This window comes from Coregonus lavaretus, assembly GCF_964263955.1.
Source record: "Coregonus lavaretus genome assembly, chromosome: 19".
Taxonomy (NCBI): domain Eukaryota; kingdom Metazoa; phylum Chordata; class Actinopteri; order Salmoniformes; family Salmonidae; genus Coregonus; species Coregonus lavaretus.
This window is the reverse complement of record NC_140006.1, coordinates 27,598,106-27,624,616: the sequence shown is the minus strand read 5'-3', so window position 1 is coordinate 27,624,616 and position 26,511 is coordinate 27,598,106. Positions and strand designations below refer to the sequence as shown.

General features: G+C 43.1%; 1 protein-coding gene across 2 annotated transcripts in view; it reads left to right on the top strand.

Moving 5' to 3' along the window:
* Positions 1–2,070: 2,070 nt before the first annotated feature.
* Positions 2,071–26,511, top strand: part of LOC311147150 (translation initiation factor eIF2B subunit gamma-like) — a 44,477-nt gene continuing 20,036 nt past the window's right edge. Inside the window, exons 1-5 of one of the 2 annotated variants that reach the window (XM_084183783.1) lie at positions 2,071–2,364; positions 2,690–2,851; positions 4,178–4,335; positions 17,615–17,774; positions 18,144–18,255. In XM_084183783.1, the coding sequence (XP_084039909.1) occupies positions 2,704–2,851; positions 4,178–4,335; positions 17,615–17,774; positions 18,144–18,255 (578 nt within the window). In that variant the 5' untranslated portion in view covers positions 2,071–2,364; positions 2,690–2,703. The remainder of the gene's footprint in view (positions 2,365–2,689; positions 2,852–4,177; positions 4,336–17,614; positions 17,775–18,143; positions 18,256–26,511) is intronic. The other variant, XM_084183784.1, reaches the window with a different exon arrangement.

Here is a 26,511-nt window from a genome sequence, read left to right as displayed (position 1 = left end):
CAATGTTTGTCTATGGAGATTGCATGGCTGTGTGCTTGATTTTATACACCTGTCAGCAACGGGTGTGGCTGAAATAGCCAAATCCACTAATTTGAAGGGGTGTCCACATACTTTTGTATATAGTGTATCAACAGGACCTCCTTTTGTTTTGGGGCAGACATGTGGAATATCATGATCATGTTGTAAAAAGGTAAGGGGGTTATCTCACAGAGTGTCAGTGCTATGGGTTGACTTTTATGACAGCCTTAATTTCAGCCAGAACACTTTTTTATGACGAGTGATGCCACCTGCATGTAGAAAACACCTAGTAAAGGGTGGTTGATGGGAAGGGCCATTTTTTGTAGGAGCATGTCATGTTAGCCAGGTTTGAATAATGAAGATCTTTTGTCCATGGCTTGTATACCCTCTCAGATGAATACATGCTCCTGTATTCTACACCCATTTTGAGTTACACAGCCAGTCCAAAGTTAGCCTCTCATGGGATCATCAGGGTCAGATTCTTATAAAATTTCAGACAAAGTAAAAAGTCATACTTGGATGTTATGCAGAGTTGTACTATATATTTTTTTAATTTATTTGCATGTCAAAGTTAAACACTTGAAAGTTTAAGATGAAACAAGGTTAACTGTCCCTTTTTGATAGGCTACCATAAGGTGGTTTTGAAAATATTTTTCAGGGATAAACTAATTATTTATGCCTTCCATATCATTAAAATTAAATGTGTGTTTAGCTTGTGATAAAAATGTTAATACTGTACTAGTAATATTTGTTTGTGATCGTTAAATGGGATTTTGTTGGCAAAATATCAGTGGTTCAGTTGTGTACCTCTCTATTGAGGAGGTAGACTACTACATTATATGCCAGTTGGCAAACTTTGCTCCCATCATCAACACATGATTATCCGGGTGGTCTAATAGCTGTTTTTCACCACAGTAAACATTCTTGTGTCTGAGCAGCGCTATGTCAAGGTGACCAGAAGGAGTTTCAAATGTTTTCTCATAGTTAAGTCACTGAACATTTACAAAGTTACACTGTATAAATGAAGAACAACAGCAAAGGTGCTGGACGAGAGGTAAGAAATGTCCATTTAACAGCAATGTCTGTTAGTGTTCACTCTTTTTCTCCCTCTCTCCCTTTTTCTCCCTCTCTTCAGAGTGAACTGCAGCAGCCTGTCCTGTTATTCCAATGTTTCCTCTACAGGCAGCTACCAATGAAGCTCATCTCCCGTCCAGAGAAAACAAAGCCAAGCCACATTCCCAGCGTTCAATTTGCTGTTACATCGGAGGTCTGTGAATTGGGGTTTGGGCTCTGTCTGGAGGAGCTGGGTGGCTGGTAATCTGCACTGGTGGGGGCCTCAGCCTGGCCTGGAAATTACTGGTGTGAATCCTTACAGATGTAGGATCTTAACTTGATCACTCTTTTGTTGCTGAGAATTGTCCTGCACTACAGGAAATACAAATGTATAGTGTATTTGAGTTTTAAAAAGTATTCTAAAGTTCTACTTTGAAAATTCTGACTGGATTTGCCCTTACGAAAAATGTATCAACCCCTAGAAAAATGTCCATTCATTATAATCCACATAATCATTCACATTTCGTCTTGCTGCAGGAATATTTTCCTGCTGTAGCAAACTGGCTCCAATTAATATCCTACATCTGTAGGAATGCTCTCCATGTAAAGACACACACAGTACATGTTCAGCTTTCCTTTCCTAAAAATAGATTTTTTAAATGATAAAATCATGATAATAAACTTAATAGAAACATTTAAAAACATCAACGTTTTCAAATGAGCAGGTCAACAAAATAGCAAATGAACATGGTGATAGCCTAGATAAAAATCTGTGATAGGATCTAATGTAAAACAGCAGAAATGTGAAAAAGCCAAAAGTGATCTCATTCTCACAAAAACAAACTACAAACATCTTGATGATGATGGTTATGATGATGATGATGGTAATGATAATGACGCTAGCGTTGTTTTTTACTGTGTAAATCCTGAATTGTTATATTCTGACCAATGACTGCAGGTAGGAACTGTATATACACCGGCTCTAGTTTTCTCACGGACTGATTTCATCAATGGTAGCAAAGTGTCATCATACAAGCTTGCATTCCGCTAGTCAGTTTATCGAACTGTCTCTAATATTGTTTTATTATTTGACTAAAAGTTATTACAACGTATCGGTGAAGGTCTTTACATATTATAATAAGATCACGATATTTTATATCTCGGTTGAGGCTGTGTAACCTTTCAGGATTAAGAGCTCTTGGGTAGCTAGCTTGTAAACAGTGACAGTACAGCGCTGTCATTTGGGTGACAAGCGTGTTGCTGCTGAATAAACCAGTTGACGTTATCCAACAGGTAGGTCACGCATGTGATTTGCTTAATCTACTACTAGGAGTCATAACCTGACAATTTGGTATTACTTTTTGCACGTATTGAATCAATTTGTGTGCTTGCTTTGGCCGGATCACGTTTTTGGGATAATGCAAGAATTTGCTAACTGTATGGTGTCAACAAGAGAGCAAGTCTGGTTATCAGTACAATCATGTTGATGTGGTCACATAAATTGGACCCGTGTGTGTGTGTGTGTGTGTGTGTGTGTGTGTGTGTGTGTGTGTGTGTGTGTGTGTGTGTGTGTGTGTGTGTGTGTGTGTGTGTGTGTGTGTGTGTGTGTGTGTTCCAGGTGTATAACAGCAGATGGAGCTGCAGGCGGTATTGATGGCCGCTGGTGGTGGGTCTCGTATGATGGACCTGACCTACAACACCCCCAAACCTCTGCTACCTGTAGGGAACAAGCCCCTCATCTGGTACCCCCTCAACCTGCTGGAGAGAGTGGGGTTTGAAGGTAATATTCTCTACATTTATGGCTTGATCCAATCAAACCCACTTTGGTGTATTACAGTTGCACATTTTTTCATGGTTTTGTGTACTACAACAACCAGTTAGACAGCCTCACTGGTAGATGCTTCCCGTTTTCAGAATAAGAGTTGCATGTGTGTGGGCAGTATCAGTAGTTTGTAAGCAATGGCCCATTAAATGTCACTTAGAGACTGTCAATAAAAAGTACTGCTCTAGTGCTCTCAGTTGCAGAGCCATTATTTCTAAAAGGGCATATACCACCTTTACAATACCATGGCCTCCTACTCCTAGATGCGTTACATAGTATTTGTTTCACATAAGGAGGAGTTGGCCTATAGCCTAGCTAACATGTTTTTTGGTGTACGTGAGTTTAGCTAACATACTTAAACATTGCAGTTAAGACCAAGTGAATGCATGGGTACTGTAGACCTATTTACAGTGTTTATAGGTCCAGGCTGTGGTCAGTTTGCTGCCAGGCCTCACCAGTCAGGCTACATTTGGGTAATGATAAGTCAAAGGTAATTGTTGGGGGATAAATGACAGATTGTTATAGAGACTACTATTTTCCCCTCTAATCATATGCCTCAGGGCTTGATATAGGACTCCTTTCGGCCTAGTTGTAACTTTCATAGCCATCCACTGTGGTCTGGGAAAGCTGTTCTTTGCCACCTGTGTGCTTCAGTAAAGTGTACGTCAGGGCCCTCCACTGGAGTATCAATCTTCTAGAAGGTGTGGTGTGTCTGGTTAGGAGTGAGTTGTTTTTTGAGGGATTTTTTTTTGAGTTCCTCATTATCCTTAGTGTTGAAGTAGCCTACAGTGAGGTTTTATCTTACAAAAAAAGCTCAAGCTAACTGCTATTGTTGTTAATAGGAGTCCAGTTTCACTAATTAGTGCAGACAAATAGGCTATAGGGAGTTTGCAAATGGAGATAATGTAGCGAAAGTTTACGTACTATCCCACCTGGAATACTTAGTCTAGTCAGAGCCCTTCCAGTCCCTATAGTAACTTCATGTGTGGCAGTACTTACTGTGAGAAGCCAACTAGTAAGGCCCTGCAATTAGATTTTACAAGGCTAAATAACGCAACAGTAAGCAAACTAGTTTGGATGAAACATTTATACAGTCAAGACTCCCTTACAAGACTTCCTTGTAATGTTCTCGTTGTGTATATAAATCTCTTTAGAAAATACCTCACAAGCATGGTTTCCATTTTAAGTGTAAGCACATTGTCTAATATGTTCGGTCATGGTCATCTGTCCCATTTTGTTTGACTGGGTTTAGTCTTTCTAAATGTCTTTATTTGTCCTCTATAGAGGTAATTGTCATCACAACCAAAGAGGTGCAGAAGATGATCAGCACAGACCCCAAGATGAAGCTGGATGTGAAGATGAAGTTAGACGTGGTGTGTATCCAGGAGGATGCTGACATGGGCACCGCAGACGCCCTCAGACACATCCAGCAGAAAGTCAAGGTGGGTCAAATGGCACCCTGCAATTTGGGACGCATACATAGACAGTTGATCTCATAGCCAGATTGGCTGCTCTCTCTTCCACCGTATTGCCTGGATCTACTGTGGGTGCACCTGATGGATACGTCCTAACTGAGTTATGGGTGTATTACTTGAAATTTGATGTAAATCATGCATTGAAGTCAATGGGAGATTTGCTAGAAGACTTGGCGTTGGATAAACTGATTTCAAGTTGAGATTTGACTTTCAACATTAATTACAATTTAGTGTATCATCCCTAAACTTGAGATTTCAATACGCTTTTAATTACATTTTGAATAGGCTTTGTATCAATATACTGTACAGGTGTATCAATACAGACCATATTAGTGTATGTCCAACAGTCCAAGTCAACACTGTCTCATAGTAGAGCACCTCGTAGATAAAGTGGAATCAATGATTAATTGCTTTGACATTTGGGGGGCCACAGAGTCAGCTTTAGGCTCTACGGATGACTGATTATTTCAAAGAAGGAAAGGGAAAAAATGCCTGCACAAATGTTCTCACAGTGTGTCAGTATTTTTACCGGGCCATGTGGGTAGGGGGGAGGTGGGGGTGGTTCATCCAGTGAGGGAGCGAGGGTACTACTAGCCCCTGAATGAGCCTATAGAAGACAGGCGCCCCATGTTTCACCTGGACACAGTATGGAAAGACTGAGGTCAGCGAGGCTATTGAAGCAGGAGATCCTGTGTGCCGCTGGGCGACCACTGATCCGTGCGTTCCTGGCCCTGGCTAAGCGAAGGGCCTCATTTCACCTGCTGAAAACCTGCCTCCCCCATCCCTTCCCGCCAACCATTCCCCTCCCTCCCCCTCCCCTCGCTGCTCTCCAAACAGATGATGTCAGAAGCAGTCCGTTGCTGTCCAATGCACTGAGCGGATCACTGAAACCCACCCTGGTCTGTAGCATTCTGGAGCCCGTACAGGGATACATGTGGGGAATCTGGGTCTGGGATCGCTGGGACCCAGAGGGGTCTATATTCTTTTTATTTTTTGGTTGTCAAAATTAGATGATATTCAATGATTTTTGTTATGGTTTTATACTAGTTGGTATTGTAACTATATACAGTTGAAGTCGGAAGTTTACATACACTTAGGTTGGAGTCATTAAAACTCATTTTTCAACCACTCCACACATTTCTTGTTAACAAACTATAGTTTTGGCAAGTTGGTTAGGACATCTACTTTGTGCATGACACAAGTCATTTTTCCAACAATTGTTAACACACTGTATCACAATTACAGTGGGTCAGAAGTTTACATACAATAAGTTGACTGTGCCTTTAAACAGCTTGGAAAATTCCAGAAAATGATGTCATGGCTTTAGAAGCTTCTGGTAGGTGTACCTGTGGATGTATTTCAAGGCCTACTTTCAAACTCAGTGCCTCTTTGCCTGACATCATGGGAAAATCAAAAGAAATCAGACAAGACCTCAGAAGGTACCACGTTCATCTGTACAAACAATAGTACGCAAGTATAAACACCCTGGACCACGTAGCCGTCATACCGCTCAGGAAGGAGACGCATTCTGTCTCCTAGAGATTAACGTACTTTGGTGCGAAAAGTGTAAATCAATCCCAGAACAACAGCAAAGGACGTTGTGAAGATGCTGGAGGAAACAGATACAAAAGTATCTATATCCACAGTAAAACGAGTCCTATATCGACATAACCTGAAAGGCCGCTCAGCAAGGAAGAAGCCACTGCTCCAAAACCGCCATAAAAAAGCCAGACTACGGTTTGCAACTGCACATGGGGACAAAGATCGTACTTTTTGGAGAAATGTCCTCTGGTCTGATGAAACAAAAATAGAACTGTTTGGCCATAATGACCATTGTTATGTTTGGAGGAAAAAGGGGAAGGCTTGCAAGCCGACAAACACCATCCCAACCGTGAAGCACGGGGGTGGCAGCATCATGCTGTGGGGGTGCTTTGCTGCAGGAGGGACTGGTGCACTTCACAATATAGTTGGCATCATGAGGAAAGAAAATGATGTGGATATATTGAAGCAACATCTCAAGACATCAGTCAGGAAGTTAAAGCTTGGTCGCAAATGGGTCTTCCAAATGGACAATGACCCCAAGCATTCTTCCAAAGTTGTGGCAAAATGGCTTAAGGACAACAAAGTCAAGGTATTGGAGTGGCCGTCACGATGCCCTGACCTCAATCCTATAGAAAATGTGTGGGCAGAACTGAAAAAGCGTGTGCGAGCAAGGAGGCCTACAAACCTGACTCAGTTACACCAGCTCTGTCAGGAGGAATGGGCCAAAATTCACCCAACTTATTGTGGGAAGCTTGTGGAAGGCTACTCGAAACATTTGACCCAAGTTAAACAGTTTAAAGGCAATGCTACCAAATACTAATTGAGTGTATGTAAACTTTTGACCCACTGGGAATGTGATGAAAGAAATAAAAGCTGAAATAAATCATTCTCTCTACTATTATTCTGACATTTCACATTCTTAAAATAAAGTGGTGATCCTAACTGACTTAAAACAGGGAATTTTTACTAGGATTAAATGTCAGGAATTGTGAACAGCTGAGTTGTCAGGAATTGTGAAACACTGAGTTTAAATGTATTTGGGTAAGGTGTATGTAAACTTCCAACTTCAACTGTAATTATTAAGACAAGTTCAGACTTAAGAGTGAGCGTGTGGCTCATCATGAGTCCCTATTCAGACTCCCTGTTTGCGTTAAAACTTACAGTAAAGCCACATTACTAAAGCAAATACAGATCCATTGACTGTCTGGGGGCAAACAGAACCAACCGGGCTCAGCTGGCCTCCAGGGAGAGGATAGGACTGGCTCCAGCATGCTCCCTTCCTTCCCTCCCAGTGCCTCCACATGCCTTTATTCCTAATCCACCAGAGTCACGTAGATTAAAGGCATTGAATTGCACAGCACACAAACAGACACTGAGGTGATGAGAGAAGAAACCTGGCAACGGGGCTCCAAATCCCTGCATAGGAATCACTCTGTCGTCTCTCCACTCCCAGACCGCCTCCTCACACGAACACACTGCGCCTGGAGAATGATGGGTGTATCTGACTAAATACTGTTCCATTTGCCTAAAGTCACCTATTGAAAAAGGATTAGTGTCCAAGCACTTTGTGTTCAATGCAGTGATGAAGCATTATGCCACATTGACGTTTACCCCTATTTACTTGGTTGGAGATTCTGGGGAAGAAGCAGCAGTGAGACCAGTATGTATGACACAGAGCAGCATGCTTTTCATGTGAGTGGGGACACAGGAGACATGGTTGAGTGAGAGTGGGAGGTCAGGAGTTCTTGCTATTCCCTACCATGCGCACGCACACACACACACACACACACACACACACACACAGCTTTTGGTAGAGCTCCCCTCTGTCGTAAGTGCATACAATAGAAGAGACTACACTCTGTATAATCACAATTAGAATTAGGCTTAAATAAGTTTAAACCACTGAATCTTCGTTTTCTGATATTACATGTGTTGGAGATGAGGTATAAATTAGAATTATTATATACGAATTGTAATTTCAATGCAATTCTTACTATTGTAGGCTATTAGTAAGGTCGTTCCACCTTAAAAAGCATGAGGATTTTGACCCCCACCATCTCAGATTGTCCTGAAATAGCATTTGATCTCTGAGAAATTACGCTAAATGATTGCACCCAAATGGGCCATTTTAATTTCTAGGATTCAGATAATATTCAATAAATATAGTACCCAATATCCGATACGACACAGGAATATGTTTTAGTTTGAAACGATTCGGTGCGGTTTGATTAGAGAATGAATCGATGCTATTCGATGCGATATGATTCGATGCACTAATATTTGTTGCATAAATACATTAATTTTCCATTCTGATGGTGCTCAAGAGCTGGGCCTCTCTGAGCAGGATCTGTCTGAGCTGACGTGTGTAAATGATGTATGTATATAGTGAGTTTGTGTTTGTGTGTAAAATATGTACTGTATGTATGTACTATGTAGGCACCTGATCTGAGCCTTAAAGGAGACTAGGCATCTATCACCTGAAATCACCATCACCCACTAATGAACTTGTCATTTTTGCAGATTAAGTGTTTGAGCTAGTAATGTAACAATATTTATCGTTACAAATGAGCTATGACATAGCCAATAAAATATACACTACCAGTCAAAAGTTTGGACACACATACTCATTCAAGGGTTTTTCTTTATTTTTACTGTTTTCTACATTGTAGAATAATAGTGAAGACATCAAAACTATGAAATAACACATATGGAATCATGTAATAACCAAAAAAGTGTTAAACAAATCCAAATATATTTTCTATTTGAGATTCTTCAAATAGCCACCCTTTGCCTTGATGACAGCTTTGCACACTCTTGGCATCACTCCACTAATAAAGCCTAATATCACGCAAGCCATTTTAACACTTGAATGCTTTAGGTGCCGCGCGGATGTGCAAGATCTGGAACAGACTGCCTACCTCGCATTGGTCAGCGCGCGAAGCTGGACATAGTGAGCACTTTGACTGGGCTACTGATATTCCCTGGGGTTGTTAGGCATGCAAAATGACTTGTAGATCAATCTGTCAACACAGTTACATGCTTAGTTCGAAACTGAAGGAGAGGAAGCATCAGTTGTCATAAAAGGTTTACCATCCCCAAAATGTTGCTGTTTTAAAGCTAATTTCCTGCAATTCTACACATTTTGCCATGGCTTATGCCATGTTCTTATTATAACAAAATCAATGGGGGCACCATGCCATTACATTTCTGGACTGTTTATATTTATTTTTAGTTATTTTACCTTTATGGCAACAAATTCTTATTTACAATGACGGCCTACACCGGCCAAACTCAGACGACGCTGGGCCAATTGTGTGCCGCCCTATGGGACTCCCAATCACGGCCGGTTGATGGTAAATAATGCAAGCGACCTCAATTACTAATTTCTCTGAACAGGGGGAAAAAAACATCACCAGATACATTACATAGTAAAAATAAGCAATATTTTAAGCCAAAGCTTCATACTACACTGAACAACAATATAAACACAACATGTAAAGTGTTAGTGAGCATTTCTCCTTTGCCAAAATAATCCATCCACCTGACAGGGGTGTGGCATATCAAGAAGCTGATTAAACAGCATGATCATTACACAGGTGCACCTTGTGCTGGGGACAAAAAAAAGCCACTCTAAAATGTGCAGTTTTGTCACACAACACAATGCCACAGATGTTTTAAGGGAGAGTGCAATTGGCATGCTGACTGCAAGAATGTCCACCAGAGCTGTTGCCAGAGAATTTAATGTTAATTTCTCTACCATAACGTCGTTATAGAGAATTTGGCAGCACGTCCATCTGGCCCCACACCCGCAGACCACGTGTACGGCGTTGTGTGGGCGAGCGGTTTTCTGCTGTCAAAGTTCTGAACAGAGTGCCTTATGGTGGCGGTGGGGTTATGCTATGGGCAGGCATAAGCTACGGACAACGAACATAATTGAATTTTATCTATGGTAATTTGAGTGCACAGAGATACCATGACGAGATCCTGAGGCCCATTGTCATGCCATTCATCCGCCGCCATCACCTTATGTTTCAGCCTGATAATGCACAGCCCCATGTCACAAGGATCTGTCCACAATTCCTGGAAGCTGAAAATGTCTCAGTTCTTCCATGGCCTGCATACTCACCAGACATGTTACCCATTTGAGCATGTTTGGGATGCTCTGTATTGACGTGGACGACAGCATGTTCCAGATCCTGCCAATATCCAGCAACTTCGCACAGCCATTGAAGATGAGAGGGACATCATTCCACAGGCCATATTCAACAGCCTGATCAACTCTATGCGAAGGAGATGTCACGCTGCATGAGGCAAATGGTGGTCACACCAGATATTGAGTGATTTTTCTGATCCACACCCCTACTTTTTTTTTAAAGGTATCTGTGACCAACAGATGCATATCTGTATTCCCAGTCATATGAAATCCATAGATTATGGCCTAATTTATTTATTTCAATTGACTGATTTCCTTATATTCATGTTGCGTTTATATTTTTGTTCAGTATACTTGTCAAACATAGAGAATTGATTTGTCTACAGTGCATTCGAAAAGTATTCAGACCCCTTGACTTTTTCCACATTTTTATTACGTTACAGCCTTATTCTAAAATTGATTTAAATAACTTTTTTTCCTCATCAATCTACACACAATAACCCATAATGACAAAGCGAAAACAGGTTTTTATAAATGTCAGACCAAAAACCAAGCCATGAGGTCAAAGTAATTGTCCGTAGAGCTCCGAGACAGGATTGTGTCGAGGCACAGATCTGGGGAAGGATACCAAAATATTTCTGCAGCATTGAAGGTCCCCAAGAACACAGTGGCCTCCATTATTCTTAAATGGAAGAAGTTTGGAACCACCAAGACTCTTCCTAGAGCTGGCTGCCCGGCCAAACAGAGCAATCGGGGGAGAAGGGCCTTGGTCATGGAGGTGACCAAGAACCCGATGGTCACTCTGACAGAGCTCCAGAGTTCCTCTGTGGAGATGGGAGAACCTTCTCCATCTCTGCAGCACTCCACCAATCAGGCCTTTATGGTAGAGTGGCCAGACGGAAGCCACTCCTCAGTAAAAGGCACATGACAGCCTGCTTGGAGTTTGCCAAAAGGCACCAAAAGGACTCTCAGACCATGAGAAACAAGATTCTATGGTCTGATGAAACCAAGATTGAACTCTTTGGCCTGAATGCCAAGTGTCACGTCTGAAGGAAACCTGGCACCATCCCTACGGTGAAGCATGGTGGCGGCAGCATCATGCTGTGGGGATGTTTTTCAGCGGCTGGATCAAGGGAAAGGTGAACGGATCAAAGTACAGAGAGATCCTTGATGAAAACCTGCTCCAGAGCACTTAGGACCTCAGACTGGGGTGAAGGTTCACCTTCCAACAGGACAACGACCCTAAGCACACAGCCAAGACAACACAGGAGTGGCTTCGGGACAAGTCTCTGAATGTCCTTGAGTGGCCCAGCCAGAGCCCGGACTTGAACCGGATCGGGAATCTCTGGAGAGACCTTAAGATAGCTGTGTAGCGACGCTCCCCATCCAACCTGGCAAAGCTTGAGAGGATCTGCAGAGAAGAATGGGAGAAACTCCCCAAATACAGGTGTGCCAAGCTTGTAGCGTCATACCCAAGAAGATTCGAGGCTGTAATCGCTGCCAAAGGTGTATCAACAAAGTACTGAGTAAAAAAAAAAAATGGCTCAAATTTCTAAAAATCTGTTTTTGCTTTGTCATAATGGGGTATTGTGTGTAGATTTAATCCATTTTAGAATAAGGCTATAGCGTAACAAAATGTGGAAAAAGTCAAGGGGTCTGAATACTTTCCGAATGCACTGCGGAGTGGGATAGGCATGGGGTGCGGGGCGTCTGTGGGTGGCTTTTGATTATTTGGGGGGATTCCTCAGCTCTTACTCAGTAGGAAGAAGTTGGGTACTATATTTATTGGATATTATCTGAATCCTATAAATTAAAATGGCCAATTTGGGTGCAATCTATTAGCTTAATTTCTCTGAGATTAAAATGTAATGAAATAAAATGTTTCAGGAATGCCAATCTTACCTGTTTCTAAATACAGAAACAAGCTATAATGTTGGGTGTCATGGCTTGCTGTAATGACATGGAAAGACTCCGTAGCCTCATCTACATGATTTGTATAGTATGTACAAAATGCATATTGAAGAGGGCATCCCTCCACATTATTCATTTTAATAGTATAAACATTTTCTTCATGTCAAACGCACACATAACCCAAACTGTTAAATCGAGATCAGTTGTCACTGGAATGTCTCGCTACAATTGTAAATGTCAAGTTGACAGTGCTCAGCAGAGACTTAGCCTAACTGCTGAAACCAGAGGTGTCTGGCTGATTGCTCAGTGAGCGTGTGTGCTTGCGGTGTGTGTGTGTGTCTGTCTATGGACTGTGTGGAGACAGCCCTCTTGTCAGATAGACACACCCTCTCTCCTCTCCTCTCTGCAGTGTGCTACATTCAGGGTGGTCTCACCTGGCTGGGAGGGAGTCTGGGAGGGGAGCAGGGCCTTGGGGCAGCCAGGCAGAACCAGGCAGGGGAGGAAGGCAGTGTGTGGGTGGCCCTGACCTAACCACCAGAGATCAGGCCTGCTGAATGGCCACAAACCCTGTCAGATGATCCTCCAGCTGACACCATTCCAGTGTCACACAGTCTGCGGCCCAAATGGCACCCTACTCGCTATCTAGCTCACTACTTTTGAACAACACATAGGGCTCAGACTACCTTCAGTCGTCAGTGCGCCTCCGACCCACCAACCAACCCACCGACCGGACAGCGTGTGGGGCGACAGACAGACAGCTCCCTCACGACCGGCTGCAACAAAGGGATGTTTGCTACTTTTTATGGTTGGTTAACTTGGGACTCAAAAATAGAAATTAGTGCTATATGTTTAACCATTAGGACCTGCCTAGTGGATCGGTTTACTTTGACATTGTGACTTCAGCTAATGGGGGATTATCCCAGCTGTTGACAGCATACATCATTGTACGGCCAGATGTACTTACCCGTGTATTAGACACAGTGCCTTCAGAAAGTATTCACACCCCTTGACTTTTTCCACATTTTGTTCGGTTACAAAGTGGGATTAAAGTGGATTTAATTGTCATTTTTTTGTTAACAATCTACACAAAATACTCAGTGTTTTATTTTCCATACATAAAATAAATAAATACAATCTTGATTAGATAAGTATTCAACCCCCTAAGTCAATATATGTTAGAATCACCTTTGGCAGCGATTACAGCTGTGAGTCTTTATGGGTAAGTCTAAGAGCTTTGCACACCTGGATTGTACAATATTTGGCCATTATTCTTTCAAATATTCTTCAAGCTCTTTCAAGTTTTTTGTTCATCATTGCTAGACAGCCATTTTCAAGTCTTGCCATAGATTTTCAAGCAGATTTGAAGTCAAAACCCTAACTAGGCCACTCAGGAACATTCAATATCGTCCTGGTAAGCAACTCCATTGTATATTTGGCCTTGTGTTTTAGGCTATTGTCCTACTGAGAGGTGAATTTGTCTCCCAGTGTCTATTGGAAAGCAGACTGAACCAAGTTTTCCTCTAGGATGTTGCATGTGCTTAGCTCTATTCCCTTTCTTTTTATCCTAAAAAGCTCCCTAGTCCTTGCCAATGACAAGCATACCCATAACATGATGCAGCCACCACCATGCTTGAAAATATAAGAGTGGTACTCAGTGATGTGTTGGATTTGCCCCAAACATAACACTTTGTATTCTGGATAAAAAATATAATGTCTTTGCGACATTTTTTGCAGTATTATTTTAGTGCCTTATTGCAAACAGGATGTATGTTTTGGAATATTTTTTATTCTGTACAGGCTTCCTTCTTTTCACTCTGTCAATTAGGTTAGTATTGTGGAGGAACTACAATGTTGTTGATCCAACCTCAGTTTTCTCCTATCACAGCCATTAAAGTCACCATTGGCCTCATGGTAAAATCCCTGAGCGGTTTCCTTCCTCTCCGGCAACGTAGTTAGGAAGGGAACCTGTATCTTTGTAGTGACTGGGTGTAGTGATACAACATCCAAGTGTAATTTATAACTGCACCATGCTCAAAAGGGATATTCAATGTCTGATTTTTTATTTTATTTTTACCCATCTACCAATAGGTGCCCTTCTTTGCGAGGCATTGGAAAACCTTCCTGGGATTTGTGGTTGAATCTGTGCCTGAAATTCACTGCTCGACTGCGGGACCTTACAGATAATTGCATGTGTGGGGTACAAATATGATGTAGTCGTTCAAAAATCATGTTAAACACTACTATCGCACAGATGCAACTTATTATGTGACTTGTTAAGCATATTTTTACTCCTGAACTTATTTAGGCTTGCCATAACAAAAGGGTTGAATACTTACTGACTCAAGACATTTCAGCTTTTCATTTTCTATTAATTTGTGAACATTTCTAAAAACATCATTCCACTTTGACATTATGGGGTATTGTATATAGATCAGTGACACAAAATCTAAATTTAATCAATTTTAAATTCAGGCTGTTGCACAACAAAAAGGGGAAAAGGTCAAGGGGTGTGAATATTTTCTGAAGGCACTGTACATATGTAGTTACAGTGGGGAAAAAAAGTATTTAGTCACCCACCAATTGTGCAAGTTCTCCCACTTAAAAAGATGAGAGAGGCCTGTAATTTTCATCATAGGTACACGTCAACTATGACAGACAAATTCAGAAAAGAAAATCCAGAAAATCACATTGTAGGATTTTTAATGAATTTATTTGCAAATTATGGTGGAAAATAAGTATTTGGTCACCTACAAACAAGCAAGATTTCTGGCTCTCACAGACCTGTAACTTCTTCTTTAAGAGGCTCCTCTGTCCTCCACTCGTTACCTGTATTAATGGCACCTGTTTGAACTTGTTATCAGTATAAAAGACACCTGTCCACAACCTCAAACAGTCACACTCCAAACTCCACTATGGCCAAGACCAAAGAGCTGTCAAAGGACACCAGAAACAAAATTGTAGACCTGCACCAGGCTGGGAAGACTGAATCTGCAATAGGTAAGCAGCTTGGTTTGAAGAAATCAACTGTGGGAGCAATTATTAGGAAATGGAAGACATACAAGACCACTGATAATCTCCCTCGATCTGGGGCTCCACGCAAGATCTCACCCCGTGGGGTCAAAATGATCACAAGAACGGTGAGCAAAAATCCCAGAACCACACGGGGGGACCTAGTGAATGACCTGCAGAGAGCTGGGACCAAAGTAACAAAGCCTACCATCAGTAACACACTACGCCGCCAGGGACTCAAATCCTGCACTGCAAGACGTGTCCCCCTGCTTGTCCAGGCCCATCTGAAGTTTGCTAGAGTGCATTTGGATGATCCAGAAGAGGATTGGGAGAATGTCATATGGTCAGATGAAACCAAAATATAACTTTTTGGTAAAAACTCAACTCGTCATGTTTGGAGGACAAAGAATGCTGAGTTGCATCCAAAGAACACCATACCTACTGTGAAGCATGGGGGTGGAAACATCATGCTTTGGGGCTGTTTTTCTGCAAAGGGACCAGGACGACTGATCCGTGTAAAGGAAAGAATGAATGGGGCCATGTATCGTGAGATTTTGAGTGAAAACCTCCTTCCATCAGCAAGGGCATTGAAGATGAAACGTGGCTGGGTCTTTCAGCATGACAATGATCCCAAACACACCGCCCGGGCAACGAAGGTGTGGCTTCGTAAGAAGCATTTCAAGGTCCTGGAGTGGCCTAGCCAGTCTCCAGATCTCAACCCCATAGAAAATCTTTGGAGGGAGTTGAAAGTCTGTTGCCCAGCGACAGCCCCAAAACATCACTGCTCTAGAGGAGATCTGCATGGAGGAATGGGCCAAAATACCAGCAACAGTGTGTGAAAACCTTGTGAAGACTTACAGAAAACGTTTGACCTGTGTCATTGTCAACAAAGGGTATATAACAAAGTATTGAGAAACTTTTGTTATTGACCAAATACTTATTTTCCACCATAATTTGCAAATAAATTCATTACAAATCCTACAATGTGATTTTCTGGATTTTTTTTTCTCATTTTGTCTGTCATAGTTGATGTGTACCTATGATGAAAATTACAGGCCTCTCTCATCTTTTTAAGTGGGAGAACTTGCACAATTGGTGGTTGACTAAATACTTTTTTTCCCCACTGTATATGAACTGAATATGATAAAAGTAGCCTATTTTCATTGTGGTAATGTAACTGATGCCGCTAAGGGACACTCAAAAGGATATATATGTTTTTTTTAAGTTACTTTTGTGATGATTTACTGTGAATGTTTTTTTTTCAGAGCTTCACAAAATCTTTCTTCTATGTTGAAGGCTTCTATGGTTTCAGTGTTGAAACCAGTGTTGAAACCAAACCCCCACCCCCACACATCTGTTCCAACAATTAAAACCTATATTTTGAGGTCTGAAATAAATAGCCTGACCATAGTTTTAGGGATTAGCAGAAGAAGATGCTCCTGTAGTCTCTTTCCAGTAGCAGTGCGAGACAGAGACAGTGGGGTTGAGGGGCCCTGGCTCTGGCCTGGTTGTTATCTGTTGGCCATGTGTGCTACCGTGGAGTAGAGCAGAGCCAGACTGCTGAGCTGCATGCCCCGTGTGTAGAACGTTACGGCAGGGCCTCTCCCCAGGCTTCCCCAATGAGGCATGCAGCCTTTATAGAGCCAGGCACGCATTAACAGGACCCGCTCCTCACTCGCCTTCCCTGTTTATTTATCCACAGGCCCAAGATGGCCAGAGCAGATGGGAACCAGACATCTCAAACAGAAACAATGGCAAATGCAGCGTAGGATTTATCGCTTGATTCCCCCGTGCCCCTTGCTACACTACGCTAGGCTGCCTCGCTAGGAGTTAGGAGAGCACCATGTTTATCAGGGAGGTTCACCCTCCCTATCCGCTCCCTCGATCTCTCTTCACCTCTATCTCCTCTCTCGATCTCTCTCTCTCTCCCTCACTCTCTCGATCTCTGTCTCCACTTCGCCCCCCCCCCCTTATGAACCCATTTTTGTTGTGACTGTCGTTAAGAAAAACACGACCAAACTTTTCAGGCGCTAAGGACTTTTTATGGAGCATCGTTGCCTCATATGTTCATGCACATCGTTCGAGATGAATGTCACAGCTGCGAAGAAGCTCGGGTGTTTTGAGCATAATGTAAAGCTGGATGGAATAAACTATTTCAAAGCTGGAGTATGTGATAACTTATTGAGCGTTGCCAAGGGACAGCTTAATGTCTATTCAATTTCGTTAGAAGGGTGTTCTTCCTATTAGGCAGAATAATGTCATGGACTCTAATGTGAAAGGGTCCTGGGCATGCTTTAGAAAAAGTTGAAGGGGATATTGTCATAGATCATCACTGTTTTTGTTTCATTTTAAAGTTTGGCGATAAACTAATGGTAACGGGTATGCCCTTTTTTGACTAATACCATCTATGATATTCTCAGTGTCAGTGCTACATTACAACTGTTTTAATGGGGCCTGATCCTCGTGTGAAAACCCATAGTCTTCTCAAGCCCACTAACTGCCTTAACATTAGTATTGTTTCATACCAACAGAACTCTGCTCCGTGTCTTGAGGTAAAGAGACTCTGTGGTCCTCATCCTCCCTCTCTCAAATTCTGATGAATGTATGGTCCTCCTCCATGTCTCCCTCCAGACGGACATCTTGGTGGTGAGCTGTGACCTGATAACGGACGCTGCCCTCCACGAGGTGGTCGACCTGTTCCGGGCCCACAACGCCACCCTCTCCATGCTGATGAGCAAAGCCCATGAGTTCACCGAGACCGTCCCCGGACAGAAGGGAAAGAAAAAAACTGGTATGATTCAGATGATTATAGCACAACAAGCATTATTACACCAGATCCTGCATTGAGTTTGAGTCAACCAAAAATAGGGAATGCACAACACTACTTCATGTCATCTGTCAGTAATTTTATGGATGTTAAAATGGTACATTTCAAAGCTTCATTCCCTAAAAAGGATATTCCCCGGTTAGCAACTGTTTATTCGCATGTAACAATCTGCAATCAACATTTTTTTTTCTAAATCTGTCTTATTAAACCGAGTGAATGTCTGTAGGCCTAGATGTTAGTTTACAAGCCAGGCAGATGGCTAGCTTGTTAGCCGTGTGGTGAGATCTTAGCCATTTATATGCGATTGTTCCTCTGGTGTCTTCCTTCTCCCAGGGGAGCAGAGGGACTTTGTTGGGGTGGACGGCACAGGAAAGAGGCTCCTCTTTATGGCCAACGAGGCCGACCTGGACGAAGGTCTGGTCATCAGGAAGTCCATCATGAGAAAGTGAGTATTACTGAATCAGCACATCTAGTGGTTAAAGGTAGACTCTACTAAATTACGTTGCCACGAGCAGCACTGCAGATATTGCGATGAACAAGATGCAAGACTTATTTCCCACACAATATCTGTGCATGTGCATAGGTTCGCTTGTTAGAGCATGGTAGGTATGGGACCAAAACAGTGGGGGAGTTTAGCCTCACGCTTCACCGCTCTTAGTTGTTGAGTCTACCTTTAACAATGTGCTCCCCTCAAACCCATTAATGCCTATTGTTTGGCCGGAGATGATACATTTAAACGTATAAAATATTTTTTTATTTCAAATATTTTCATTGCCGTGTGAAATTAAATTGCCGTTCTCACTATTAATGATGTGACGTTTTCATAACCTTACAAATAATGTGACCGAGTTGGTCTGGGTAGGAACTGGCAGTCAGGTACAACAACACCTCCCGGGTCTAACAATACAGGGATACATCTTTTATAACTTCTCTTTTGAGTCTGACTACTAGCTTGTACGTTTTCTCCAAGTCTTTCCACTGGGCTGTCTTATCAACTGACCTGGGTTCAAATACTATTTCAAATACTTTATCTTTGCATGTTTGAGCTTGCCTGGCACAACCAACACTCAACTGGCTCTCCAGGCAGGAAAAAGCAAATGCTTAACGCATTTGAAAGAGTTCAATAGTATTTGGACCCATGTCTGTCTTATCAAGCCACCAGGTTTTGTGTGTGTGTGTGTGAGCACAGCACAATGCGGGGAGTGGAGTGTTGAAGGGAACAATGCAAACTTGCTCAGATCTGACCCTGCATTTGTGTGGGATTGCTAATAGAAACACAGCTCTCCCCAGCCTTGGCTGTCATGAGACTAACCAATTACTCCAGCTATACAGGGATTTGCTCCTGCTTTGGCAGTCCTCTGCTGTTTTTCCACAGCAGACCTGTTCCAGCTTAGCGCATGCTGTGGTCCTATTTCCTTTTCTTTCACTTGTTCTCTCTCTCTTTTTCAAACATCCATGTAGGCTTTAGCATTGTGCTGGGTGGTTGTGTGTGTGTGTGTGCTTGCATGTGGCTGCTCTTAAGCCTTCTATTGAAGCTCTTATTTCATCGCCACCCTATGTCTTAAAGCAGCAATCAGCAGTAGAAACAATAACAACACATATTCCCCGCCCTTTTTTTGGTAAAAAGCTGAGGGACGGGGCTGGAGAAATGTAACCACTCATAGACAGAGCTATGGATACAAGGACTGACATGCCATGATATCAAAAGTATAGTTTTAAACATGTTTTGAGGCTAAATAGTGTTTGTGTACATTTGCTTTGTTTACAAACATTGGAGCAAAACAAGCTTATATTTTGGGTTCTGATGGGGTATGACAGTTGAACTACGCTCATGAGGCATTTATAAGTTCTATTCTTCGCCAAAGGTTGTGAGTTGTGGGTTCGATTCCCGCTGGGGCCACCCATACGTAAAATATATGCACGCATGACTATAAGTCGCTTTGGATAAAAGCGTCTGCTAAATGGTACTTATTATGATGGTATTATTTATAAGGCCAACAATGGATGTTGCAACTGCTGATTGCCTCTTTTAAAGATTTAAAGCAGAATTCATGTTTGTTCAATTGCCAAAGGTGTAAATCCTACTTGACCAGATCAATAAAATGACCTATTGATGTAAAATACTTGCTAATGTACTGTCCACTATGAAATAAATCTAGGTATTTAGGCCATTTAGAGCTGATAAAACGTCATGCATAAGGAATTTGAATAATAAGGATCTAGAATAATGAACTAGATAGTCATATTAGTTTTTGAAAGAAATGGCAATCTCAATACTAACTTGCTCATCAAATACCCGTACGTCTAGTGTGCACAAAACGTATGAACCCATTAGTAGCATTATCTTGAGTCCCCTGTGTGGTGTCTATGATGTCTGGGCTGAAAGAGCTGAAGCTGTCGACATCCTGGCTGGACCTGGACTGCAGCCCTGGGCCCATATTCATAAAGTAGTTATCTAGGATCACATCCTCCCTGTCCATATAATCTTATCCATTATGATCTTAAAGGCAAAACTGATCCTAAATCAGCACTCTTACGAGACACTTTGTGAAGATGGGCCCAGGTCTTGTGCCTTGGTCCTGGGGTTCTGGGCCTTGGTCCTGGGCTTCTGGTCTGTGGACTGGTCCTGTCCACTGATCTGGGCCATGGGCTCTGGGCTGCGGGTTCTATGCTCTAGGTTCTAGGTTGTGGACTCTGGTCCTGGGCTATGGGAGCTGGTCTATTGGGAGCACATAAATACTTCAGGGAGCTAGGGCCACTGTAAATCCTGCCCAATAAGAGAGGGGCCGCAGCAGCTGTAAGCACGCTTCCCTGCAAAAGGAAATTGGCCACACGCGCTAATGTGAGATACGCACACACATGCATGTAGCAAACACACACATACACACACCATATCACACGCAGTTGTGGGCTTGTGGCACTACATTCATACTGAGCATACTTACACTAAAATACTTGTATATAGGAAACATCTGAACATTTTGGCCTGCACATGCACATTGAAAGACTGGCAAATTGTATCTCCACATGAACAGTCACAACATGCACAACCTCAAAAGCCTCACAGGCCTGAAGTTTTTTAACCATTTTTCCCCAAACAAATGAAACTTCACCTAGTTGAGCTTTAAAAGAGAAGTCGTCAATGAGCCCTAGGCCACTTGTTGAGAGACTGAGGTGTATTGAGTTAGTCAGTCTTGTGATATCTTAAAGCTAGCCTAAGTATCAATGCTTGGTCGTTTATTTCAGCCCCAGTTGTCAAAGGTCTCTGTTTCCCCCCCATTAACCACCTTTTTCCTGAGCGTAGGAAGTTTGAGACGTCTGAAAGTCGTTCCCTGGCTGTTTGTCTAAGCTGTCTCCAAAGTCTTTCTTTACTTGTCTGCCGTTGTATTTATACAGACATAGGCTGGGAGACGTATGGAATGGGAACGCTGTGCTGCTGTCCTATACTGTGGTACGGCTAACCTGGGACCAATGGCTTAGCCACCACTCACTTTGGGCCACTCAATTCCTTTGTACACATTTCCCATTGATATCAATGCATGAGTTATATGAAGTTACAAACGCAGATCTTGAGTTAGGATCTTAAGTTGGTATTCAGCCCTTAAAGATAACTTTCTCTTCTGTTCTAATGCCCTCATCCCTTGCTTTCTTTGATAAACTGAATATTTGGCCTACATGTTACAGAAGGGTATGGTCAATATTCTTCAGACTCTTATTTTGATAAATTTATAAAGGTATTGTTTGATAACCAGTATTTGTTGGTTACCATCAGGTCCAACAAACTGCATGTTCTTGACCCCTGTCCTAGATTACCACCACATTTTCCCATGCTAGTAGTCTGTGAGTGGTGACACCCTTCACTACCCATTTCCACATGTGAGCTAAATGCAAGCTGAAAACATGCTACACATGTGATATGAGTTGGCCCCTGAATTTATTTGACAGTGTGGCTCCTGCAGATTCCTCGCATCCAATGTTGCTCCACTTTCCACTGTAAATCCAACAGAGGTGAAGTCAGAGTCCTTACTGAACTACCATAGTTTAATTCTCTTTTAGGATCAAATCATGGATTTGGTCAATCACTTGAGGTCTACAGTATCTGGTTCCCGCTAAACTAAATATATTTGAAGAATTTAGTACCATTGCAAAACAAGTAGCATGTGTCTTGTCCCCTGTGTGCAATGAAGCACACTCCTCAAACATTCCTCTCTTTAAATAGCGTCAATCTATTGTCCAATGGCAGGTGGCAAAGTTTGGGAAGCTATACATTTAACTGCACGTTTTCCCAACTATCAACCCAAGTCTGGAATTTTTTTGTCCCTTCATATTTACTTTCTGTGCTCAGACAAGAGAGAATACAAAGAGCCTAGGTCTTTATAGTAAAGCTCAGTGTAGCTAGCTGCTTGAGCAAATTTGCCTGGGCTTTGCGGTGGTGTTGACACAGACTAGGTCCAGAATAGCAGTTATAACTGTCCCTTCAGAGAGAAGCACAAGGAACTCAGTCCGGTGTTATACTTACTCTTGAAAGTTGTAATAGTAGAATGCACAAGGTGCAATTTCAAAAATTGATAGTGTGCCATCAGTTCCTGTTGTCATGTTAGTCATTGCATACCTTCGAGAGCTATTTATAACTTGTCAGAAATGTCCAGATCAACTAGCCCATGTCAGCTAACGTTTTTTTATTTCGTTTTCTTTTGCCCATAGATATTGTTGTAATTTTCACTCATATCACATGAATACACATTAGACCTGGCAAAATGTATAGAATTGCAAGAAAACTAGCTTTAAAACTGCTAAATGTTCTTTGCACCCCATGACAAAATGTGTAGAATTGCAGAAAATAAGCTTTAAACCTGCTAAATTCACTCCACCAACAAGAGGGGTGTGAACAGTTTGTGTCAGGAACAGTGATTGTGCCCATAGAAAAAGACGTGGCGCATGTGCGCGGGGGGGCGCAATGCTGGAACGGGGGCCTGAGTGAAAAAGTTTGTGAACCTCTGCTCTAGACTACCAGGAATTACACATTAGACTTGTTTGGCAAATGCAGTGGTTTATGGCCTAACAATGTGTATTGTAGTTCTACTAAAATGATCAGCATGTAGGCCTTCCTAGTAGATGGACAGACTAGGCCTGTTGCCGCTCCTGCTTTTGTTTAACCATGGTGCCCTTCTCCATATAGGGCACCCGTTGACCCCTTCGTTGGCCTGCCTCCCTGCCTGCCTGCCCAGCCCCACAGGTGCCAAACAATGATGTCAGATGCTGGTTGTTCCTCTAAATCCCATTCACCTCCATTTGCATTTGGCGTACAGTACACACACACACACACACACACACACACACACACACACACACACACACACAAAGACACACAGGATATGACAACCTGTTTTCTCTACTCTGGTCTGTGTGTGGACCGGAGGAGCACATTAGGACCACATGCGGGTGGTGTGCTAGGATATTCCTGTTTCTGTTTTTAGCCCCTCGTTGGTGGGTTCAACACATGGCCCCTCTGTGAGCTGGTTAATGGAATGGCTCAAAGTTGTAGTAATTTACCTCTTGCATGTTTACCCACCTCCGCCTTCCTTCTTCCCCCTGAAAACGTGATTTATACGGCCCGGCATCTGGTTCTGAAGTCTGCATGGCCAAACAGAGCTGACTCATTCTCAATGCTTCAAATCTCATTCTTCACCCAAGAAAAGGCGGCGCGGAGGAGGCTCTCACATAAAGTCCCGGAGATGAGATGGTTTTCTTATAGTCTCGCTTCATAAATGTCACATTTAGGGGAGGAGGAGGGAATGGGGGGCCCAGTTGACTGCAACACCACCAGGCAGGCTATATAGCCAGGTCCACGTCCTTTATTAATTTGAACGTGGTGACGGTTGGAGAAATTGCTTGAGCTGCGATGAGAATTCCAAACGCGTGAAAGCCAGTGGTCCAATATTCTAGAACACTGCTGTGCGTACCCGTACACGTTTTGGACTCTGATAGATGTTTTTATGTGAGCAGTGCTTATAGAGGCCTTCTCAGAGGATGAGACCTGCATTCACCATGGCCAGATCTGCAGTGAACAGAACACCAGCTTTTCTAACTGACACCACAGTCTTGGAGAGGCCAGGGGTCAGCAACAGGCAGCCCGAGGGACCAAAAAGGCCCGCAAGTGTTTTTTTGTTGTTGTATTTCTTACAGATTAAAAGAGACGTGATCGTGTTTCTGTAATCAAGGTATGAAATTATTGTTATTTTCAAATACAATCTCTTTTTGTGTTTACTTGTGTTCAATTTGCAGTGTCAAAATGATTTTGTTCCGGTCCCCCGACCATCCGCTCGCAGGCTGACTAGTTGCCTACCCCTGATGTAGGCTATTGTAGTCCATTTTGACTTCAGGTTTAGAGTTAATTATGTAACCACTCCATTCGGCAACTTTATATTATCATGACAATTTCACCAGAGCACTTCAGAATAAGCAATTATTCTCCACTCAATCAAAGCTTTTTAACACATTGCCCACACACCTTCTGATCCTCTGAGTTTTCCCCCTCTTTCTTCCTTCAGCTGCACCTCCCACTCCAATTCGCATACCGTCTCAACAGATCCACAGATGGCGCAATCTCTATTGTACTCCACACTGCCCTTTCCCACCTCGACAAAAGGAATACCTATGTGAGAATGCTGTTCATTGACTACAGCTCAGCGTTCAACACCATAGTGCCTTCCAAGCTCATCACCAAGCTAAGGACCCTGAGACTAAAAACCTCCCTCTGCAATTGGATACTGGACTTTCTGACGGGCTGGTGAGGGTAGGCAACACATCCGCCATGTTGACCCTCAACACGTGGGCCCCTCAGGGGTGCGTGCTTAGCCCCCTCCTGTACTCCCTGTTCACCCACGACTGCGTGGCCGCACACGACTCCAACACCATCATTAAGTTTGCTGACGACACGATGGTGGTAGGCCTGATTATCGATGATGGCCCCTGAGGGGCCCACGTGTTGAGGGTCAACATGGCGGATGTGCTGCCTCCCGAGTGGCGCAGTGGTCTAAGGCACTGCATCGCAGTGCTAGCTGTGCCACTAGAGATCCTGGTTCGATTCCAGGCTCTGTCGTAGCCGGCCGCGACCGGGAGACCCATGGGGCGGCGCACAATTGGCCCAGCGTCGTCCAGGGTAGGGTAGGGGAGGGAATGGCCGGCAGGGATGTAGCTCAGTTGGTAGAGCATGGTGTTTGCAACGCCAGGGTTGTGGGTTCGATTCCCACGGAGGGTATAAAAAAATTATATAAAAAAATAAAACAAATAATGTATGCACTCACTAACTGTAAGTCGCTCTGGATAAGAGCGTCTGCTAAATGACTAAAATGTAAATGTAATGATGAGACAGCCTACAGGGAGGAGGTCAGTGTGCTGCCAGGACAACAATCTCTCCCTCAACGTCAGCAAGACAAAGGAGCTGATCGTGGACTACAAGAAACGGAGGGCCGAGCACGGCCCCATTCACATCGACGGGGCTATAGTGGGACGGTTGAGAGCTTCAAGTTCCTCGGTGTCCACATCACTAAGGACTTATCATGGTCCAAACACACCAACATAGTCGTGAAGAGGGCACGACAACGCCTCTTCCCCCTCAGGAGGCTGAAAATATTTGGCATGGGCCCTCAGATCCTCAAAAACCTCTACAGCTGCACCATCGAGAGCATGTCGACTGACTGCGTCAACGCTTGGTATGGCAACTACTCCGCCTCCGACCGCAGAGCGCTACAGAGGGTAGTGCGTACCGCCCAGTACATCACTGGGGCTGAGCTCCCTGCCATCCAGGACCTCTATACCAGGCAGAGGAGGTAAGGCACTAAAAAGGGTCAAAGACTCCTACCACCCAAGTCACAGTCTGTTCTCTCTGCTACTGCATGGCAAGCGGTACCGGAGCGCCATGTCTTCTACCCCAAAGCCATAAAACTGCTGAACGGTTAATTAAACGGCTACCCAGACTTTCTGCTTTTCACCTACTACCTACGTGTACATAGTACTTCAATAAATCACCTAACCAAACCTACATGTACAATAAATGCATTGTTGGTTAAGGGCTGTAAGTAAGCATGTACACCTGTTGTATTCGGCGCATGTGGCAAATAAAATTTGATTTGATATTATCTCAATCAATCACCCTAACTACCTCGTACCCCAGTACACTGACTCTGTACTGGTACTCCTTGTATATAGCCTGTAAATAGCCTCGTTATTGTTGTTTTATTGTGTTACTACACTAAAAATATAAAAGTATGTGGACACTCCTTCATATTAGTGGATTCAGCTATTTCAGCCACACCGGTTGCTGACAGATGTATAAAATCGAGCACACAGCCATGCAATCTTCATAGACAAACATTGGCAGTAGAATGGCCTTACTGAAGAGCTCAGTGACTTTCAACGTGGCACCGTCATAGGATGCCACCTTTCCAACAAGTCAGTTCGTCAAATTTCTGCCCTGCTAGAGCTGCCCCGGTCAACTGTAAGTGCTATTATTGTGAAGTAGAAACGTCTAGGAGCAACAACGGCTCAGCCGCGAAGTGGTAGACCACACAAGCTCACAGAACGGGGCCACCGAGAGCTGAAGTGCGTAGCGTGTAAAAAAAAATCACTACCACTACCAAGTTCCAAACTGCCTCGAAGCAACGTCAGCACAAGAACTGTTCGTCGGGAGCTTCATGAA